The following is a 21,486-nucleotide window of genomic DNA, read 5'->3' on the forward strand; positions in this document are numbered from 1 at the left end:
CATCAAGATTTGCAACACAGAGACTAAAAGGAAAAGTCCGCTCATGTCCTCGAAAATAGACCGCGACAAAAAAGATCTTGGATCAGTGGCTGGCGTTGCGTGCGAGGATATATATACTTGGGTCATGTGCCTGTAAGCTTGTGTAAAGTGAGAAACATTCCAACCCAACATAGTTGCGCTGCCCCTTTCAGCACAATATCCCGAGAAGCAAAGATGCATCCCCTCTTCAAAGCTAGAGTACAGGGCGTCATGAGTTAGTTTGTTTTTCATTTCTGTTTCATTACAGTCATCATCATCATCATCATCATTTATTATCCTTGAAGGCCCTTACGGGCATTACACAAGGGAGTGGTACATTTGTTATTATTTTTCTTAATCGAACACTTCCGCACGCAATTTTAACACAATAGAAGAGGGAACTAGTCGGATAATGAAGAGATGAAAGTGGTTACAGAGGCGGCAAATTTATGTGTGTCAGTTATGGTAACAATGTCATTTGGTAGTATGTTCCAATCGTTTATTGCCAAAGGTAAAGTTGAATTACTGTATGAAGTCCATACAAAGAGCACTGAAATTAAACAAACTCACCCTCTAGCTTCGGCAGGTCCACATATCGCCTTAATTCAAACGTGGCAAAACGTTTGCGTCAACACGAAACTGTGCGAAATTTATGCACAGAATTAAAAACACACAAAATACCATCTCTTTTGGTTTCTTTTGGTCTGTTTTATTGCGTAGAAGTACGCGCTTTGAGTTTCAGCCAAGGACATCAAAATGCCGGCGATGTCACACATCAAGACGCTGGCCTCAGCAACTTTTCAGCTTCTCTGCTAGTACACACCTGAAGAAAAAAAAAAAGAAATAAACACGGGAGTGTTTTTAGTTGTATCTTCATTTTACCGCTCTTCAAAAAACACAACTTCTCCGAAAAAAAAAAAAAAACTAAGCTTGACGCACACGTGCACACCCTCGTCAAACGACGCGTTCCTTGACAAGGCGATAAACCTTCCGTCTATCGGTGGTGTGGCAATTATGCGGAGGGCAAGTTCGTCTGCTTCTTTTTGCGGGGGTTACGGTAACGTCAGAACGCCGAGCTTTGATATTGCCTATGATTGAAGGATAGTGGGTAAACCTCGAGGCAGCATGCTTTGAGGTCTACCCACTATCTTTCAATCAGAGCCAATCAGAGCTCGGCGTTCTGACGTATCCACAACCCCTGCAAAAGAAGTAGACGAACTTGCGCTCCGCATAGTGTTTTTCTTTTTCTTGGAGTTGTTTTGCTTATCTTTTTATATCAATGCTTCAGTATTACGTATACCTTTTTTCTGCTTCTGAGGTTTTCCGTACATTCGAACAAATAAACGATGATGATGGTTCCCTATCTTACATTGTTTTATGACCTCAACGCCGCTGTCACACTATACCACAGAAAGGAAACGGAGTTTCTCTGCAGACATAATGGCAGAATTATCTGCGGAGACGCCTCAGGCATGTTCGAATTAAGCGGGCTTGATTTTAACAGATGAATGAACATGTCTGCAGGGAGATTTTCTACGACCAATGTGACGTCATAGAAGGAACAAACACGCCTCAGATACTTCCTGCAGACTGTCTTTTGTATGATGGTATTAGCAGCGCGAACGCGGCTTTAGGGGCCACCCTTCTCGGGTTTCGCAAATAGCATACCGCTGGTGTACACTCATTTTGTATATGCTGCGTTAAAAGATAGTGGCTTGTACCTTCTATACGTTTTTTTTTTTTAATGATTCACCAATTAGAGTCACCAACCGAAGTAAAGTGAGTATATATGTAAGCAGATACTACTCACATTAAACGCGTCCCACTTGGACCTAATACTTGTGGCGAGGTTGGGTGCCTTCTGGTCCTGGATAGAGAACAAAGCAAGCAGGAGAAAACCTAATTAGAAAATGACGCCACTGGCCGCTATATCTGCCACAATATAGCACACTATATAACTCGCAGAAAAGTTAAAAGACGGCTTCTGTCAGTTAAGTTTAATCAGCTCCCAAAATAAAACGACAATGTGTTTCTGTTTGTTTGTTTCTTGTTTTTTTTTTTCAAAGGCGAAAGCTTTACTTGCTTTATGACGCGAAATGGAGTGGGCGCTCTGCCCGAAAGATGGACGTAAAAATACGTCATCAAGCACGCGCCACTCAAGGTCAAAGCGGACGCGCCTCACAAATAAAACAAAGAAAAGCACAGCAACGCAGATGCTCCGTCACGGAAGCCGGCGGGGCCGCACGAGGTCAAAGTGGACGTGCCTCCGAAATAAAACACAAAGAAAAGCGCAGCAAGGCAGATGCGTCGTCACGGAAGCCGTGGAGCCGGCGGGGGCGCCGCGCCTGCGCAGTAGGGGAGCGTGATGTCCCCGTAGGAGCGTAGTGTGAAAAAGGAAGACGTGGCGCGCTACTTGTAGGAATCCGCTGCGTGTAGGAATGCTTTCACATTCCTACTCGTAAGCAGTCTTAAGTGTCTTCGGCGTGTGTTAAGCTATGTTTTGATATTGCACCAAAAGGAACCCTACGATACATCATAAACTGTTGAAACCGATTGACGCATTATGATGTGGTGTCACGAAATCATCATTTAATTCTTCCCAAAGACAAAGAATATCCTTTTGAGCTATAAAAGAAACCTCCAACCGCGAGCACGCAGAGCCTCCTCAGGGTATATACCATTCGCAAATCGTCTCAGAATAGTTCTGAACACAGTTTAAAAGATAGGCTGTTGTATACGCCCTGCTAGAACTAGATTTTTCTCAGCTTCTTTCAAGATGAAGCTTTCTAAGTCTATACATTGCCGTACGCATGATATCTCTATGCGCGAATTATCTCAATTCATGAAATGCGGCAAGTTGCTCACATTGTCAAGAGATAGGTCATATGAAACGTGCATTCCCTTTGGATAAAGTCAACAAAGGCAATTTTAGCCCCCCCTTACGGTACCAGCAATTTTGTTATGGTTTTCTAATTCACGTCCCAAAGTGCACGTACAGCTAGCTATAGAGTTAAAACGAACAGGCGATCGCCGGAATTCATCACTTTGCTTGTTTGTTTATTAATAGCTTTCAATAAAACTATTTGTGTGTATAATATGTGCTCGCCAGGGGCGCAAGCCAGGCAGTAAAATTTAGTTCGTCGCTCTCTTCTGTTAGTTGTTAGTAGACCAAAAAAAATGAATCAACGTCATGTTCATTTTAAAGGAAGCGTCCAAAGGCGTTATATTACAGTGTGATTGTGTGTTGGTTGAGTTTCTAACGTTATTTGTTTGTGGGAATTTCAATTACATATCGGGCCCGTAGAATGGTGGGCTCCTTCCTCAGTTGTTCCCATTACACTTGATTTAAAGTAACAAACATCTAATTATTTGCGAATTCCTACAATTTTGAGAAAAAGCAACAAGGTTAGTTTTTTTTTTTTATAAGTAGTTTGTAAAGTAATTCAATCAAAAGGTAATACCGGTTTAGCCATCTTTGTGAGAAAAGTGCATGGTAAAAACTGCCGGGAGAATTATAAAAATACTGGAATAAGATATGTTGTCAATGGACTGTTTCTGGAAAGTAGCGCGCTCCCTCAAGTGCCGAGCGTGAGGCATTATGGGAACAGTGAGGGTCGCTGCTCTGTCGTCTGCTGCTACCACTGTTCTACCTGCGAGATCCACGTTACCAACGTTCCAGTCGGGTCCCTGTGTACGGCAGACGGCAATCTTTGCAGCGTCCTGTGCTGCGCTGCGTTGCCCACATGAGATGAGAAACCTTCAGTCACAGCACGACTGTCCACACTGCCCTTTTTAGAGCGCAGCTCTTAGGGGCCCGTTTCCGGCTTGAGCGGCGTCGCCGTCGCCGTCGGCGTAACCTCGCGGTGCAGCATGGGAAATGTCCCATAATGCACCGCGCGAGCTCCCCACCGGGATCACGTGACCTCGTGGGGGCACGTGACCCCCCCGAGGTCACGTGACCCCCCGAAGTCACGTGACCCCCTCCTTGAGGTCACGTGACCCCCCGATAACGTCATCGTCACTGATGACGTCACCGGCATCCACATCGTCATCGTCATCATCACTGATGATGTCACCGGCATCCACATCGTCATCACCACTGATGACGTCACCGGCATCCACATCGTCATCGTCATCATAACTGATGACGTCACCGGCATCCACATCGTCATCGTCATCATCACTGATGACGTCACCGGCATCCACATCGTCATCGTCATCATCACTGATGACGTCACCGGCATCCACATCGTCATCGTCATCATCACTGATGACGTCACCGGCATCCGCATCGTCATCGACATCATCACTGATGACGTTACCGACATCCACATCGTCATCGTCATCATCACTGATGACGTCATCAGCGACGTCACTGATGTCGTCATCGGCATCCGCATCGTCATCATCACTGATGACGTCATCAGTGACGTCACTGATAACGTCACCGACATTCGCATCGTCATCGTCATCATCACTGGTGAAGTCATCAGTGACTTCACTAATGAGTCATCGGTACCCGCATCGTCATCGTCACTGATGACGTCATCACTGACGTCAGTGATGACATCATCGGCATTGGGGGTCACGTGACCCCCCAAGGTCACGTGACCCCCCCTGGTTAGTTTAACCCCCCAGTGCCCTTCCCTCCTCCTCCTCAAGAGCTGCGCTCTAATTCGGCGTTACAGGGAGTTGTAAGCGGCTTTCACTTTTTTGACGGACCATCGTTCTGTATGGGCCACCATTTTTATTTTTTTTTTAATGGGCCATCGCGCGTGGGCCACGCGTCAAAAGATCGAGGTATATCACCCACGTATCTAACATGTTTTTTTTTTTTTTTTGCTACGTTAATTAGCTGAGCCAGTTCGTACATTTTATTATCCTTCTCCAATTAAAAACAACGCAACTTGGTCTAACAACATTTGAAGACAGTTAGCTTGCCTGGATGCATCAATGGATTAAAAATTGTGCTGCAGTTCACGCGCTAGTTTGCACCACCTAGCAAGCAAAAGCTCGACTAGGCTAGACTCGCTTGGCTAAAGAGCGCGAAACCTTCGCAGTTTCAATAATGCCTCTGAGCGCTCACTGGTTACGCTGGCATTTCCAAAAAGGTCCATTATTGTATACCTCAAATATTAGAGGTAATCAAAACGCAGGGAAAAAAACCCACTGACTGTGCTATACTGCGACATGGAGCTTGCTAGAAACTGCAGAAATCTCGAGTTAGTCTACATTTTTATGTGTTGCTCACTGTAAAGAAACGCTCGTGTGTCTACTTTCCCCGCAGAACACTCACAGAGCCAATCACTGAATCAGTTACGCCGGGATGTGGCGAATGCTAAGACCGGAGATATCTATATGGATCGCAAGTTTGTCTGCTTCTTGCACAGGGGTTGCGATGCTCTCAGAGCGCCGAGCTCTTATTGACTGATGGCAAAAAATAGTGGGCAGACCTCAAGGCATCCAGCATTGAGGTCTACCCACTGGCTCTACCACACTTCATCCCAAGTCGCTTCATCCCAGGACAGTTCATCCCAGACACATCATACCAAAGTCATTTCATCCCAGGATGTTTCACCCCAAGACAGTTCATCCCATGGACAATTCATACCACGACATTTGATACCAGAATAGTCCACACGGTTCAGCCGATTCAAGGGCTACTCACTTCATCCCAAGTCAGTTCATCCCAGGACTGTTTATCCCGGACACTTCATACCGGAAACGTTCTATCCCGAGACGTCTCATCCCAAGACTCTTCATACCAAGGACATTTCATACCTGGATATTTTATACCACAAAGTGTTCTGCCTAAAAGAAGAAGTTATAAAATCGGTTTCGCACGCGCGGAGCCGACACATGCACTTCGTCTTTCTTCTATTGTCACCCGTGCCACGTAAGACCGTCCTGCACTTGGCATCGAGCTTCCATCAGTCGAACAGTCCACCCGGCCCGACTCATTAATTGTCATCGAGTTTGTTTATAGAACATGGCCACCTTTGTGGCTTTTCGTCGAGGATCGCCGAAGCTCTGCTTCGAAGGTTACATGTACACCAAGCACAGGACCAATGACGAGAAGACGGCATGGAGATGCGAGAAATTCTAGGAGGGTTGCCGGGGACGAGCTGTTACTGCAGGTGAGACGACCACTGTTACACAAGGCCATACTTGCCATCTACCGAGTCCGAAAAATGTCGCTGCGGCGCGTTTACAAAATGAGATCAAAACTGCAGCCAAGCGTTCCCACGACACCCCTCGGAACGTCGTCACCGCGTGCCTACAAGGGGCAAGACCGGCGACTATCGCGAAGCTCCCAAAGCTGTCATCACTGGAAAGGAAGGTGAACAGAGTTCGACGCGAAGCCCATGGCGCAGCTCAAATTCCCCACCGAATCGACGACATAATTGTACCTGAACACCTGCGCATGACAAGAACAGCGTCAGCTGAAGTATTTCTCGCAGGGGACACAGGCTGTAGTGACTCGGAAAGAATAATAATTTTCGCCTGTAACACGGACCTGTGCCGTTTAAACACCTGCGAAACCTGGTTGTGTGACGGCACAATTAAAGTAGCACCAGAGATGTTTTACCAGCTTTGGGTTGTTCATGGACTCTACAATGGCAGGGTGCTTCCCCTTGTATACTGTCTCTTGCCGAACAAGCGCGAAGCGACGTACAAAGAGCAACGCTCATGCTACTTGAGGCTATTGACGATGCCACTTTAACCCCACGACAGGTGCACACAATAGTGATGGACTTCGAAAAGGCTGAAGAGACTGCTTTTCGGGAATGCATTCCTGACGTCGATGTGCATGGATGCTTATTTCATTTCGCGCAAACCATCTGGCACCGAATTCAGGAGCTGGGCATGCACACGCGATTCATTGATGATTCCAGCTACCACCTCATCGTGAAGAAATTCATCGCACTGTGCTTCTGCGATGTTTTCGACGTCTGCGACAGATATCGCATGCTCGCAAGACAGCTGCTGGACTTGTTTGGACGCACGGAACAGCACCAAGAGTTCCTAGACTACTTTGAGAATACCTGGGTCGGTTGACCCCACAAGGACCCAAGGTTCCCAATATCTATGTGGAATTGCAAGCGCGTGACAGAGGTCAGCCTTCCCAGAACCAACAATAGCGTTGAAAGCTGGCACCGGGTATTCCAAAATTCTATCGGTGCATCCCATCCTACAGTATTCAAGTTGCTGGATGCGCTTCTCTCTGAACAAGTCCGTGTGAACGCGATAGCCATCCAGCTGGACGTGGGTCATAAGCCACCGCTGTACACGAAGAAGGAGTACGAGCAGTCTAACAAGCGTCTATGCCGGATCCTGGATGACTATAACAACAGAAACGCAGACAGCTTTCTCAATGCGTGCTCGTGCTATGTACTTAGCGATTCTTGAGTTTATTAGCCAGAATTGTTTGCTCTGAAGAGCGTATTAGCCCGAACTTTGTCCTCTTGTTAAGGTTTTGCTCTTATGGGTGGGTCATTGCAAAATAAACGTATTGATTTTTCATATTTCTGGTGAATGCTGTCTTGGAACGATACCTTTCGGCCGGTTTTCAAGTGACATCAATCCCCAGTATTGCGGTTTGTTGCAGTATACAGCTTTCTTTAGTAAATCTGACCATTGCAGCAGCACTGCAAATAGGGATTGAAGTAAGTGAATGAATGAGAGGGAAGAATACAAAAAGAGAAGAAAGGGCTCTAAGTGGGAATGGCCCGATTTTTGCTGAAGTCCAGTACCGAGTTGTCTGTGGGCACTCCTATGCACGCCCCAAAGTGACGTTCATTTAAGTGCTGCAGCCGGTGAAATGCGACCTTGAGATTTCTTCTTGCTCGAGCTCAGCAACTCGTGGGTGCCCCGAATCATTCTGGTATGAAATGCCTTGGTATTTAATGCCACTGGCATGGAACGTCTTGGAATGAAACATCTTGGGATGAAATGACTTTGGTATGAAGTGAACGGGATGAACATTCCTGGGATGACGTATCCGGGGATGAATTGTGGCAGAGCCACTCTAAAGTATGAAATATCCTGGCATGTAATGTTCATGGGATGAAACATCTTGGGATCAAACGTCTTGGGATGAAACACCTTTGGTATAAAATGTCTGGGATGAAGTGTCCTGGGATGAAGTATCTTGGGATGAACTGAGTGGACCCCCTACCCACTATCCTTCCAACCAAGGCCAATCAGAACTCGGCGTCGTTCTGACGTCACCACAACCTCTGCGCAGGAAGCAGACGATTGCGGCACTGAGCAAGACGCAACAAGCCTGGGAAACGTCGTGCTTAATGTCATATGAGAGACCTAATTTTTAGGTATGGTAATTTGCCAAGCTCCTTTAGATCGCGGTGATTGGTAGATAACCGGTTCGACTAATTCTTCTGCCTTATTAACATTTATACGGCAATGTTTACAGTAGGGACTTTAACAAACCGCTACCGTGTTCCGAGTATATATCACACTAGCGGAGCCTTTGAAGCATACTTTTAAAGAGCGATGCAACAATTTTTGCACTTTGCGCAAATACCGCTTAGAACGGGTCCCTGGCGTTAATGACCTGTAAAATACCTGTTCGTTTTTCACCACACGCAATAGAAGTTCCAGAAAAAAATAAAGAAAAACGAGCAGCGTTCACCCCCTCAACTCGCAGCCAGAACAAGTGGCCACGTGACCTGGGGCCCGATGTTGCGCTTTTTGGACTCCCACGGCGACTAGGGAGAAGGAAGTGACGTCAACAACGCAGCAAACGCAGGTTGGATGTTGAGAGAGTCGCCGATGACCAATTTCCGCAGAAGAAAACAAAAAAAGGTGCTTTGTTTCCTTCTGCGGAAATTCGTCATCAGTGTCTCTCACCAATCAACATCCAATCTGTGTTTGCTCCGCTGTTGACGCCACTTCCTTCGCTCTAGTCGCCGTGGGAGTCTAAAAAGCGCAACATAGGACCCCAACAGCAGTTTATATGCCGCCAATAGACCAATTGCTGAATTACCCAAGCATCAAGGAGAATGCAGGGATTGGTGTTCCACGCGCCACACGTGCTGGCCTCAGCAGTAGTGGCATCTTGCACACGCGTTCGTCAACGCTTTATTGTGGTTATTTACTTTGAATATTTTATACTGGGATGGCGTGCACGTGTGGCGCGTGGAACCCCAATCCCTGCATTCTCCTTGATGCTTGGGTAATATAGCAATGCGGGGCGCAAGTCTTTGTGACTTCTTACGAAGTCACAAAGAAGCCGAGCTCCGATTGACTCCGATGGAAACATAGTGGGTGGACCTCGAGACAGCCTGCTCGGAGGTCTACCCACTATCCTCCAATTAAAGCCAATCAAAGCTCTGCGTTGTTCTGACGTCACCACAACCTCTGCAAAGGAAGTAGACGAACTTGCGCTCTATCGTTGCACAGTCCCTAAAAGCGCGCGCACGGGGTGATACAGTGACCGCGGGGCGCGCGGAACACGGTAATGGTTTGCTAAATGTCCCCGTTAAAATAAAAGGATGTATAGTTATTTCGTTTCTCAACTTAAAATTATCTGTTTTATGGCGATGAAGAGCAAATCAATTTTTACTATACAAATTTTAATAAAAAGACAGATTTCCGCATTCGATCCTGTTCATAAAAAAACAAACAAAAGAAACTTACAATGACTTCCAAGAAATCCACAACTCGGTTCTGAAAGAGAAAAATGCTTATCAGTGAAGCTCAGCTAAAACCATGTTTCGCGAAGAAATATTTGAACGATTGATCAGCTGAAAGGAGTTATAACTACTCCAAATTTTCAGATTTCAGAGGGTGCATTGCCGAGGTAGGAAAAATGTTGATATCTAAATCATTTATTAATATTATTAAGAGTCACTGGACCGCCCCAAAAACAATTTTTCTATGTTCGGATAGGGCACGTACGTCTTAAAATAAACTTTCCCCGAATTAAAAAAAAAAGTACAATATTTACGTTGCGAGTCGCATTTAAAGTCGTACTTAGCGCGCTACATGTTCTTTGTTTTTTAAGGGAAGTTTGTTTTGCGACATACGTCTCTTATACAGGCACTTAAAAAAATTTTGGTGTGGAGATCAGGCAGTGACAAAAGCGCAATGTCACGGTGTTCGCCGTACCTTTCTACGCGTGTGATGTCAGCGACTAAATTAATCAACCACCGTGAATGCACCCTGCCCTTACGCCTGGAATATGTGTCTCTGTATTTCATGTTTGGTTACATATAGTCACCGAGAGTTTAAGACATGCGGAGCGTGGCCCAGTATGTTCGCGCTTTCTGATTGGTTCTTTGGTCCTTCTTATCGGCTAATACCCCGATCCCATTGGCTGCGGATAGAATGCTCGGAACCCGCCTTGCCCCGCGTTTCTCAAGATGTCGGTGTCTGTAACCAGTTGGCAAGGCGATTACAATGTATCTACGAGGTGAAACCATAAACGCGCACAGTGATATGCTTGGGCGCCACTCCTCTTCCGAAGCATACCGGCATACGTATACGACTGTTTGTTTGCCAACCGCTTGCCGCGAGATATAAGCGCCGACAGACGATAAGCTCTCTTCGCCTTTCGCAACCGCAATCCAACCCCAACGTATTACAGAAATCTACTAGCACTTCTCGGCGACGGCGGCACGCTTACGAGAAGAGTTCTGCTTATTCACAGGCGCCCGCCTCACGCAGCGGCGAAACCTCGAACTGCGATTGGCTTGTGGTGTTGCGGTGTATACCTTTCTTGCCTCTTGCGCGATTGATCAGTTCTTACTCTGCCTGAAATAGGCAGGCGTTTTGTAGCGGCACTGCAACGCCGCTGCGCACAAGACAGTCTTGAGAACAATGCGCAGTACGAAGTGACGTGACGCTTATTTCAATCAAAAACGTGGGACAGATGAGTGGCGGATGAGGCAGGTGAGGTATCGGAATACCAGTCTGAGTTTTCGCCGCTTGGGGTCGCCTTGATGTGTAAGCGGCCAATTCGTGACATTTTAAGCAAAAGAGACTTCCGTTCCTATAACCATTTTTTTTTTGCCTCAGTCAATTTTATATTTTATTTCCGATACAGATATATCTCCACCAATGTCAGCTGTCCCAAATTCGTAGATTAACGAAATCGTCCGTACAATTATCTCGTCCGCATACGTGTAAGGCCTGGTACACGCAAGCCTTGATGTTTATAATTAATCACAAATGCAGTTCGGAATATTTCGCGATAGAAAATGCTCTAAAATAGTTTCACAGAATTTTACACCGCGACACGACCTAAGAACCCAAATGAAACGTGATCATATATAGCTTACCACATTCTGGGATCCCACTTCTGCGGTAGCTTCTTTGCGAACGTTTACAATCTGTGTATTCAAAATAAGTATACATATATTCACAGCAGAGAAAAAAAAAATGTATAATCTAGATTTTAAGGTACACGTTTGTCGGTTAGCTCACCGTTGTAATTTCCTCTTGCGTGAAGCGGGCTTCTGTAAAGCATGTTTGCTCTGAAATAATAAATGGTGTGAAGACACAACTTTTATTACAATAATTAGGATATATTAGAAATGTTTCGCGAACACATTAAAGTGATTGCTCTAAGCATTCAAATTGCCAGGAGTTGATGTTCACGAAGTCGTTCGGACAATAGTTTCCACTTATGTTATGGTATTCCACACAACAAAAAGTCGGCAAGGTATACTCACGTTTTCAAAGAGAATGAACGAAAGAAAGCCTAAGCTTATTTCTTCTTACAATCGGGAAGTTCGCAAACGCGCGCCAATGTCATCAGAAAAAGAGGTGCACGCATTCGTAATTTAACCATGCACTCAGCAGTAATAACAAACTCAATAACTGTAATTTGGGTAACTAAAGCCCTATGTAACTGGTGACAAAGTAAAGCGACACGCGATGTGAATTATACTATAGAAAAAATAAACGACTGCGCATTTACCACAACATTCTGTCCTTCATTGGTACAAAGCCATTTGTCACGTGCATTTTTTTAATATTATTACTAAAACTAAAGCAAGAAAGAATGAGAAAGAACGCGAAGAAATGTCCACACAAGAATTTTGGTAAGATTATATGTTATATGGTTGACCTGATATCTGTACATATTAGAATTTTCGCAACTAAGTAAAAAAATGTCGCTCACCCATTTGCTCAAACAGCCTGGCTGTTTCCTGCGGAGTTCGGGCCTGGACCAGCACGATGCATGCCACCAGCACAGCCGCGCACCCGATTCCTCTCAGCATCATGACTCAAAGTGGCTCGCGAAATTTCCCGGCGTGTTACGATGGACTGCGAGCCCCGACGACGCCGGTATATGTAGGAGAATGGGCGACCGTTGCACACCTTTATCGCCGCGTGTTATCGTCTCCTCTTCAGAGCGGAAAAACCATGCGACCCAGCGACGCAGTCTGATTTACGTATTGCTTTCAACCGAGAAACTGCTCGCTCTCGAGGCTGCACTTAGCAAACACCGTCGGAGATGAAAGGAAATCCTAAATCGCGGCCCTGACGGCTGATTGTGCCCACGCGCAGCAGTCTGCACCAGGAGTGAAAACCGAGGCTACATGACAATACTGTGGACGGTTGCAATACGAATGACCGTTTACTGGGGGGCATATTCGTATAATCGCTAATGCGTGATGCTCGGGTCTGCAATCAAACTTTTCCCGTAAAGATCATCCTGAATATATATATTTATATGTGTGTGTGTGCGCGCGTGCGTGTGTGTGTGTGTGTGTGTGTGTGTGTGCGCGCGCGTGTATGTGCGTGTGTGTGTCAAGCCCCTGGCGAAACTGTCGGAAACTCTCTGTGTTGTGTTTTCCGAGGCGGCTCTTCATTTTTGCACACACACACACATATATATATATATATATATATATATATATCTTCCTGACGAAGGCCGGACTCCGGCCGAACCGTCGAAGATTAAATCGTCCGTTGTTGCTGTTTTCACTAAGGGTTTTTTTCTTCTCAGTTTTATATATATATATGTGTGTGTGTGTGTGTGTGTGTGTGTGTGTGCGTGTGTGTGTGCGTGTGTGTGTGTGTGTGTGTGTGTGTGTACACGGCAATCGTGGGAGGATAAACAAATCTAGTTTACTGGCGAAAAACGTTACAAGAAAAAAGATTGAAGTGCCGAACAAAAAGATGTATTAGTTTCCAAGAACAATCAAGGCTAGACACAGGACCTTTCTAGATACGCGGACAGTACATTTTAAAATGACAGAGTAAAAGTCAAATTTAAACAAGAATTTACGAAAATAAATTGTTAAATGAAAATAGGAAAATGAAGACAGTGCCACTGTCGAAACGTCGACGAACGTCAGGCCCCTTTCTTTTTTTCTTTTTTTTTTAATTCCTTATTCTCTTTTTCATACAGCAATTTTTGTTTTTGTAAGTTCTTGTGTTTAACTTCGACTTTTATTCCGTCATTTTCAAGTGTATACGCTTTTTAGTTGTGTGACGTTTTCGCCATTAAATGATTTTTTTTTATCATCCCCCGGTTGCCGTGTCTGCGCACCCTACTTTTGCCTATATATATATATATATATATATATATATATATATATGTGTGTGTGTGTGTGTGTGTGTGTGTGTGTGTGTGTGTGTGTGCGTGTGTGTGTGTGTGTGTGTGTGTGTTTGTGTGTGTGTGTGTGTTTGTGCGTGTTCGTGCGTGCGTGCGTGCGTGCGTGCGTGCGTGCGTGCGTGCGTGCGTGCGTGCGACCGTTGTCTCATACTTGATCTAGAGTCTATGCTGAGCTGACTACGAATGACGAAGGGTGGCCGGTAAGGCACCGCTCACCGAGTTGTCAAGTGTGGTTCTATTCCGTGGAACGGCCCGGTGTCTCCGATTTGGGACATCGACCGTCAATAGGTCCGATCAAGGAGACATCCCGTCGAGGTGCCGGTTCAGGCAAAATCCCTCCGCGCTCCCCGAGCGCTGCCCCTTTTATTAATCCTTCAACAATCTAAATGCGTTACAACCGATCACGACATCCTGGCAGTCCTCGTGCAGACGGCACGTGGCAAAGAGCGAAGCGTGCCGAGGCACGTGGCAAAGAGCCATGTCGTTCATCTGTCAGCCTTGCATTCCAAGACAACTATTGCCCATAGCTGCCCTAGATGGAGCTAACTTACACACTACAAATTCATTATTTTTTCTTTTGAATTTTTTTAGAATATAAGTATAATCTACAGAAAAACGTTATTATAACTTTTTTTTTAATATTTTCATAAATAAGTTTACAAAAAAAATCTTATTTTTTCTTTTGAAGGTTTTTTGAGAATAATCAAAACAAAGTGCGATTATTTTTCCTGTGTCACCTTTTCAACACTGTTTTTGTTGGAAAAAATAAATGTACTATTATTATAAAGGAATTCAGTAGGATCCTGGAAATTCAGTAAGGAGACGAAAAAAATTAAAAAGAATGATTAGACCTGTTTTTGTGAGGGCTCCTGTTGCCGTCGGCTCAGCTTCCTCTCGCGTCTCAGCAGCAAACCACGACCAAAGACAGCCTCGGGCAGCTCATTCGCGAGGAATAATCGGCATCGACTCCAATCCTCACAGAAACAGTGTGCGCTGCCTCACCCGCACGTTACCACCAGAATTCTTTCAAACAGCCTGTCGAACCGCCAAGATATCCTACTCAGCGTAATAACAACGGGGATCGCGGTTGGCACCAGCAGTATCTACAACCCACTTGGCGTCATATTTGTTTCTATCGTGACATCCAGGGACATGCTGCACGCTACTGTAACCGTCGCCAGTGGGATACATCTCGACTTGTCTACGCGTCAGGACCGCCAACTTCATATGACATCAACGAAAACTGTTGCGACATCCAAGATCGCGGCGCTCGGGACACGAGGTACCCCGCCAGATTCAGCCCGCCACGACGTTCAGCGTCCCCCGCCAACCGTGGTCGCCGCAGCAGGACCCCGTCACCTGTCTATCGCTCATCATCACCATTCCGGTTCGACCAGACCTTTCCTAAGTCATTCATTCACGGGGAAAACTAAAAGCGGCAGCTCGATGGAGTACAGCTGCTTCTACATCAAATCAACATCCCCCGCCATCATTTTCATCTTCAAACTTGCTAGACATTATCATCAAGAAGGTGAGATTCACGGCATTAATCGACACTGGTGCATCTATTTCAATGATCAGTGAAAACGTTAGAAAAAAATGAAAGCCGTTTACAAATCCCTGTAACGCCGAATTGGAGCGCAGCACTTGAGGAGGAGTATAGGGAAGGGTACTGAGGGGGGCACGTGATCTCGGGGGAGGGGGGGGTCACGTGACCTCGGGGGGGGGGGGGGGGGTCACGTGGCCTCGGGGGTGTCACGTGACCTCGAGGGGGGGGGGGGGGTCACGTCACCTCGGGGGTCACGTCACCCCCCCCCCCCCCCGCCCCCCCGGTTACGCCGACGCCGACGGCGACGCCGACGACGACGGCGACGGCGACGCCGCTCAAGCTGGAAACGGGCCCCTAAGAGCTGCGCTCTAAAAGTTAAAGCTTGTTGGCACACCCTGGGAAGGGGGATTTATCCGCACTGCTAACGTATCTGAGTCTGACTCATCCGCTAGGCGTAGTTTCCGTCTTTATAACCATTGGCACTGACTCTCATCGCCATTGTTTTGTCGTTTATCTCACTGCAGCCATGACGTTATCCTCGCATAGAACTTCTCAGCTACAAGCCACGCCCTTATTGATTGTGGTAGGAATGAAGTGTTGCCTGACCGGCGGGTAGAGGGCGCTGACGCACTCGGCGCCATTAGGTTGCTTCAATTCGGTCGGTTTCGGTTTCAACGTATACGCGAGTGTGATGCTGTTTCATGCCACTTTCGATTAATTTTGCGATATGAATTTTTTTCTAGTAGCACACAGCGAAGGAAACAATAGTATTGAGCCACTTGGCAAACCACGAAGTGGTTTCGAGCCTAAATTGCGATCTTTTTTTTACTAACTTTATATGCGTCTGATTCCGTCCATCATTATTTGCGGTCAGGTTCGGCGGTGAAAAAATTGCGCTGATGCAAAGGGGAATTACCATTGTCCACAGCCGTACCCGCGGACACTAATTTCAAGAAGAAAAAAAAATAAAGAGCAGGACAAGCTCCGCCTGCAGCGTGCGCTCGTTGCCCGCCGCCGTGCTTTGGCTGTGCGTGCACCGAGCGGTACGGAGGCAGATAGCTCGCGCTCAAGTCATATATTGAAATTGCAACAGACTATATTGAATCAGTGCTTAGTGAAAAATCAGGTCGACAACATGATTAACAATCTGCTGAATCACCAAGAACAAATGAACTGACAAGTTTACTGTTCGATGTTTGGTTTCCGTACACCAACCTTTTCTAACTTCGAGACTGGAAATGTCTTTTATAATATCTAGAAAAGTTTAATATAATCACGTAGATAATATAAAAATGTGATATTGTCTCGGCCTGTTTTATTTAAAGAAGTTAAGCGATCGAGAAATATTTTGATAGACCAGCCTAGGCTGACTGGAAAATTTTTTTTTTTTAAACTAAAGTACTCATTTACAGCATTTCAAAATATTGGCCTTATGAAATAAACGTTTTGTTATATGGACATTTGCTTACGACGTTCTCAAGGTATGAGGATGGTGAGATAAGTGAATGCCAGTCTTTAAATAAAGTCTGATATCCATTTTCCGTAAAATTTGCGGAATGAAATTGAAGAGCGCCAAAGAAATGATCTTTGATAAGTTAGGCTGAAGTCGAACGCCAGGCGCCACCCAATGGACCTTTGTAGAAAGCTGTTCACCGATTCCAAACGATGCGCATTGCACATTTTGACGTCGCCATCTACTGAAAGTAACTCCATATTCGAAGTCGACAACCGGCTGCACTCGGGTGATTTTGATGCAGAAGGATTCTTTTCGGTGTCACATTTTATGAATCATAGGCACTATCAAGCTGTCTGTGGCAGTTTCTTACGCGGGGAGTCCAAATATTTGTGTTGAAATAAATTAATTGAAACTGCATGGTTATATTAAAAAAATGACTTAAGCAACTGAAAGACTATGGACATGGGACCAAGCACGATATACAATTCCGTGGAATTCATAAATAAACCGATAAAGCGAATGCTTATATCACACACGTGATTAAGAACGTAAAACATATAGGTGTGATATTGCGAACAAACAAGTTGCCTAATGTTAAGGTACCATTATTTCTAGCATAAAAGATAATTCAAACTAAATGTTTGTTCCCGCGGCTCCACTAGTTCCCTAGTGTAATCAAAAGAAACTGTTTTCGATCTGTTGGAACTACAAAACACCATGTTTTTAGGAAAAACACGTACTAATTAAGCGGACTGTTTTTGTTTTCTTCCTTTACACCAATGCGCACTCATATATATAACAACATTCGGCTTCCTATTGCAAATGTTCCACCCTTCTCAGTAACCAAACCTCAGTTTTCATAAGTTATTGGTATTTGAACCCTCGAGGCTCTCTTCAAGTCATATATTTATTCAATGTGCGCAAGTGCTAATGCTGATTCCTATTCCTATAAAACCTTTTCACACGCATCCCGCAAGCCGACAGTGAAAAATATTCAAAACGTGTTACAAAATCAACTACAGAAGTTGCGCGCATAAAGATGTAATGCAATTGCATGGTAAGTATAAGTATCGGACGACACTTTACGGAGTAAGGCAAGAGACGCGGTGAAACGCGACGAAAAACACGAATTCAACGCATCCGCCAAGGCGCGGACGGGAGAGCGGAGCAACAAGTTGAAGCAACCTAATGGCGGCCGCATCACGTGATTTCCAAGATGGCAGTGCCCATGCGCCGGAGGGTGAAAAGGTCTGAAAAGACGGCCGCCGTAAATGGGAAAGGAGGGGCGGAGAAACGGGAGCGGAGAGAACCTTGACTGCTAGCGCCACAAAAGAGCGAGCGGCCAAACGCAGAAACAATCCTTTTTTTTTTTCTCTTTTCTTGTCGCTATCGTGGAGAGGAGAAACTCAACGTCCACCCTTTCCCGTTTCTCCCTGCGCCCTTTCGAATCGCCGCGCCCGTTTCTCCCGGAGTACAAAAACGACGGTGACGAAAACACAAAAACAAGCGTGGTTCGGGGAGCGGCCGCTCATGACCCAAGCGCTCGCGGTCTAGGTCTGCCCTTTCTGCTCTGCGCTACCATATTGGTCACCGTTCGGCGCGCTCCTCCTCTCCTTTTTCCTGCGGCCGCGCGCTCTATGGCTCCGTCGTCGATGTGCCAGGCTTTCTCCGTATAGAGGAGGCTATGGAAGTGCACCTAAGTGGGGACAATGAAATCTCGCCCGACTCCGCTCCTTGCCAAAACCGTTGCTTTTCGATCCGCCTCCGGCTATCGAGTCCTACCATTGACCACAGCGCTCGCATACAGCCATAGATGCAGACGTCAGTGACTCTGATTACCTAAAAGGCAAATCCGCTTCATTTTTGTTTTTAAAAAAAATGCAGTCCTCTTCAGTATCACCTAGGAAGACCATACGCCAAATATTACGACCTACTTCTGTCTGTTTCTTAAATGGTCCAGCAAACTTTGCAACTCGCCAAGGTGCCGGAATGGACTTCTTCCAAAACCGATGCGCCCCATCGCGGCGAAATACCACGCAGTGCACTCTGGGAACTAGTTGGCCGCTCAGTTTCGGTTTCGATTGAGCAGCTTCATCTCATGCTATCACGCCGCGACCGAACGCGCTGCTTGCGTTTTCGATTATCTGACTTTTCACGAACGTACAATACACTCATTCTCGAGCGATACAAAACGAAGACCGGGGCACTTTTCTTGGTTCCCGAAACACCGGATATTATGAGTGCGTATGCAAACGTAGTAAGACGTGGCTTATACCTCACCCAACGAGTGCATCTTTGAGTTCAATTTCAATAATCCCGTCTAGTACCAGTGAACTAGAACTGAAATTTGTTCACCTGGAGCCTTTCACCTATTTTGTTTGCCAAACGTCCGCTTCTTGTTACTTCATTGGGCAAAAAGCAAGCCGCATTCTCACAGGAGTATCAAAGTTGAGCCCAGCGTTGACGCATGAACTTTTAAGGAAACGCAATAAATTCGACCTCACTACTGCACAAAAGTTACTACGATGTCTTCCTCGTGTCATCATATACCTCCCACTCAAATTTTATGCTGATAGAAGATTAAGTTTTTGCAAACGCTGAGATCGGCTAGCTACGACGGAGGCCCTAACAAGCGTCCCCTACTCCTCGCTAAGCCTTTTTGGACGAGCTTTTACTGACGCCCAAGATCTGTGCCTGAACGGTGTGTCTGAAATTATCTCGACATACTCAGGCAGGAAGAAAGCAAACACATAACAAATATTATGGCCATTAGCAACTGTCAAACGCGCTTTGAATAATTTCGTTCGTTTGGCGCACCGCATAGGGGTTCTTGCCCGTCCGGCGCACTCCCGGCGAACGGTGCGACATTCTTCACACAAGTGCTCGACCTTTGCTTTCTAAAAATGGTCTGTATGTGCGAATGTGCCTATATGATTGCAGGATAACTTTATGCGCATACGCCATGTTGAACATTAGTGGAATGCAAGCTGGTGGGGACCTCACTTCGTGCAGTGCTGCGAGTCAGTACAGATAAGAGATTAGAAGTGTGTTAAAATTGAGCTTTTCAATGGCGCCTCCGAGTTTTACCTCGCGTACTCAGGCGTATTAAGAAAAGCAGTAATTGCAAAAAGTGATTTTTCGTCTATGGACGCACGAAACAAACAAACTTCCTGATGAACAACACTAATGTAAAGGCGCGAGCTCGATGTATGCATACTTATTGGTTGCTACAGCTTGTTGGTTCGTACATAGGCAAGATCCCCGAGCTTCGCAGCGTCGAGATTCCCAGCACTGGCTCGTCCACATACCTCGATTGGAACGCTAACAGAAAGGCTCAAGTACAAAAATACAACAAGCATGAGTTAAGACAAACTATACGTCGCGGGCTTGTCTAAAGCTTCAAGCTCTGGCCATTTAGATGAGTTTAGAGACCACAAATGACGCTCTCGGGACCAGAAAACATGAGATAACGGCCGTTAATAGTCCACGCTCTGTGTATAATCTTTTGTCGACGTGTCAATCGAAACCGAAACCATGCCACCCTCCTCCCTGGCTGGCCAACTAGTTCCCAGAGTGCAACGCGCGCCGTGTTGCATGTAGGGCTTTATGGAAGTAGTCTATTGGGTGACTCGAGCGGGCGAATTGAGGTTGCTGCGGTGTGGGCGTAGACAACATTGAGGTAAACGTCATCACCATTGCCCCCTTTTGCTTGTTTTTACTTCTCCGGGCAAGCGTAACGAGTGACGCCAGCAACGTCGTCTTTTTTCGCGTCACAACCGCCGTCGTAGTCTCACCGTTTGTGATTAACTCTCAGAATTTCGTCCCCACTACGGGCACTACGTGCGCAGACTTATGCCGCAGTGGTTCAGACGTCGTCGAATGCTGTAATAGACACCAAAACGTGGTGAAGAGCATGGGCGTACCAACCGGGGGGCAAGGTGCAAGGCATGTGTTTTGCCCCCTCTGAAACAGCCGCCACTGGGCAGGGTAAATACTGGCCGGCAGCGGCCAAGAGACACCAAGGGCACCTTGGGGGGAGGGGGGGGGGGGGGGGAGGGGGAGGGGGTCTGGTTTGCCTTCCCACTCAAGAAAAAGTTGGTACGCCACTGGTGAAAAGTGCGGTGGAGACGACACTTGCGCCTGGCACACGCCCGCCCCAATCCCGCCCGTCGTTACGTAAAGAATCACGTGACATCTCGTACCACGTGATAGCAATGTTCTTGGCGGCCCGAAGGCCGGACGGAGCCAAAATTTCGGTTTTGATTTCTGCTCGTGTTTAAAATTAGATTAAAAATATATATATATCCCATTTTTCGCGAAGCAAATGATATAGTGTCTTTTACTAGGGCTTTTTGACGCGAAATCACTCGTTATCCCGAACTCTTCTGAATTCAGCGGAGTTGCCCTTTAATTGAGCCTAAAATGAAACTTCTTTTTCAAAAATGTATTGCCTTACCTACAGCACTTGCGGCCTCCCGCGGCCGCCAAACTCCTGTTTGGGTTACTAATACAACGCATCTTGCTCAGGTTTTGTCCGCTGGTGCCTGCGTTGGCACGGCAGATATTCAGGCAATCCAACACATCAATAGTGTTAGCCTCACACCATCCCAACAAGAGTTTGGATGGTGTGAGGCTATAGGTCACCGTACTGACATAAAGCTACCCCTTTTCATGTCGTAGTGAAGAAACGTTTCTATGGGTCACTGAAGCATAGGATTACACAGGTAATAGAACCAATTTAGTCAAAATAGTATTGTTCTCCCCCCCCCCCCCCCCCCCCCTACCACACTTGTGTGTTAAGCGTCCCATTCCGACCATGCATCAAAAGTGGTGCCCACGTGGATACAAATAATCTCACAAAATCCGGAGTGT

General features: G+C 46.2%; 1 protein-coding gene across 1 annotated transcript; it reads right to left on the minus strand.

Moving 5' to 3' along the window:
• Nucleotides 1–705: 705 nt before the first annotated feature.
• LOC8034847 lies at nucleotides 706–12,478 on the minus strand. The gene is made up of 6 exons (XM_029994905.3): nucleotides 12,167–12,478; nucleotides 11,467–11,516; nucleotides 11,322–11,372; nucleotides 9,679–9,708; nucleotides 1,829–1,885; nucleotides 706–841 (listed from the first exon to the last, which is right to left on the minus strand). Exons 1-6 carry the CDS (start codon nucleotides 12,267–12,269, stop codon nucleotides 794–796), a joined length of 339 nt encoding a protein of 112 aa, XP_029850765.1. The 5' UTR covers nucleotides 12,270–12,478; the 3' UTR covers nucleotides 706–793.
• Between the last annotated feature and the right edge of the window lie 9,008 nt (nucleotides 12,479–21,486).

This window comes from Ixodes scapularis, unplaced genomic scaffold (assembly GCF_016920785.2).
Source record: "Ixodes scapularis isolate PalLabHiFi unplaced genomic scaffold, ASM1692078v2 PGA_scaffold1__304_contigs__length_218370807, whole genome shotgun sequence".
Taxonomy (NCBI): Eukaryota; Metazoa; Arthropoda; class Arachnida; order Ixodida; family Ixodidae; genus Ixodes; species Ixodes scapularis.

Excerpts from the sequence above, each read along its gene's own strand:
- LOC8034847 (XM_029994905.3), bottom strand. The coding sequence starts at position 12,269 with ATGATGCTGAGAGGAATCGGGTGCGCGGCTGTGCTGGTGGCATGCATC. Across the intron at positions 11,517-12,166 it reads CAGGCTGTTTGAGCAAATGG|AGCAAACATGCTTTACAGAA; the intron begins GTGAGCGACATT and ends TTATTATTTCAG. Across the intron at positions 842-1,828 it reads CCAAGTGGGACGCGTTTAAT|GTGTGTACTAGCAGAGAAGC; the intron begins GTGAGTAGTATC and ends TTTTTTCTTCAG.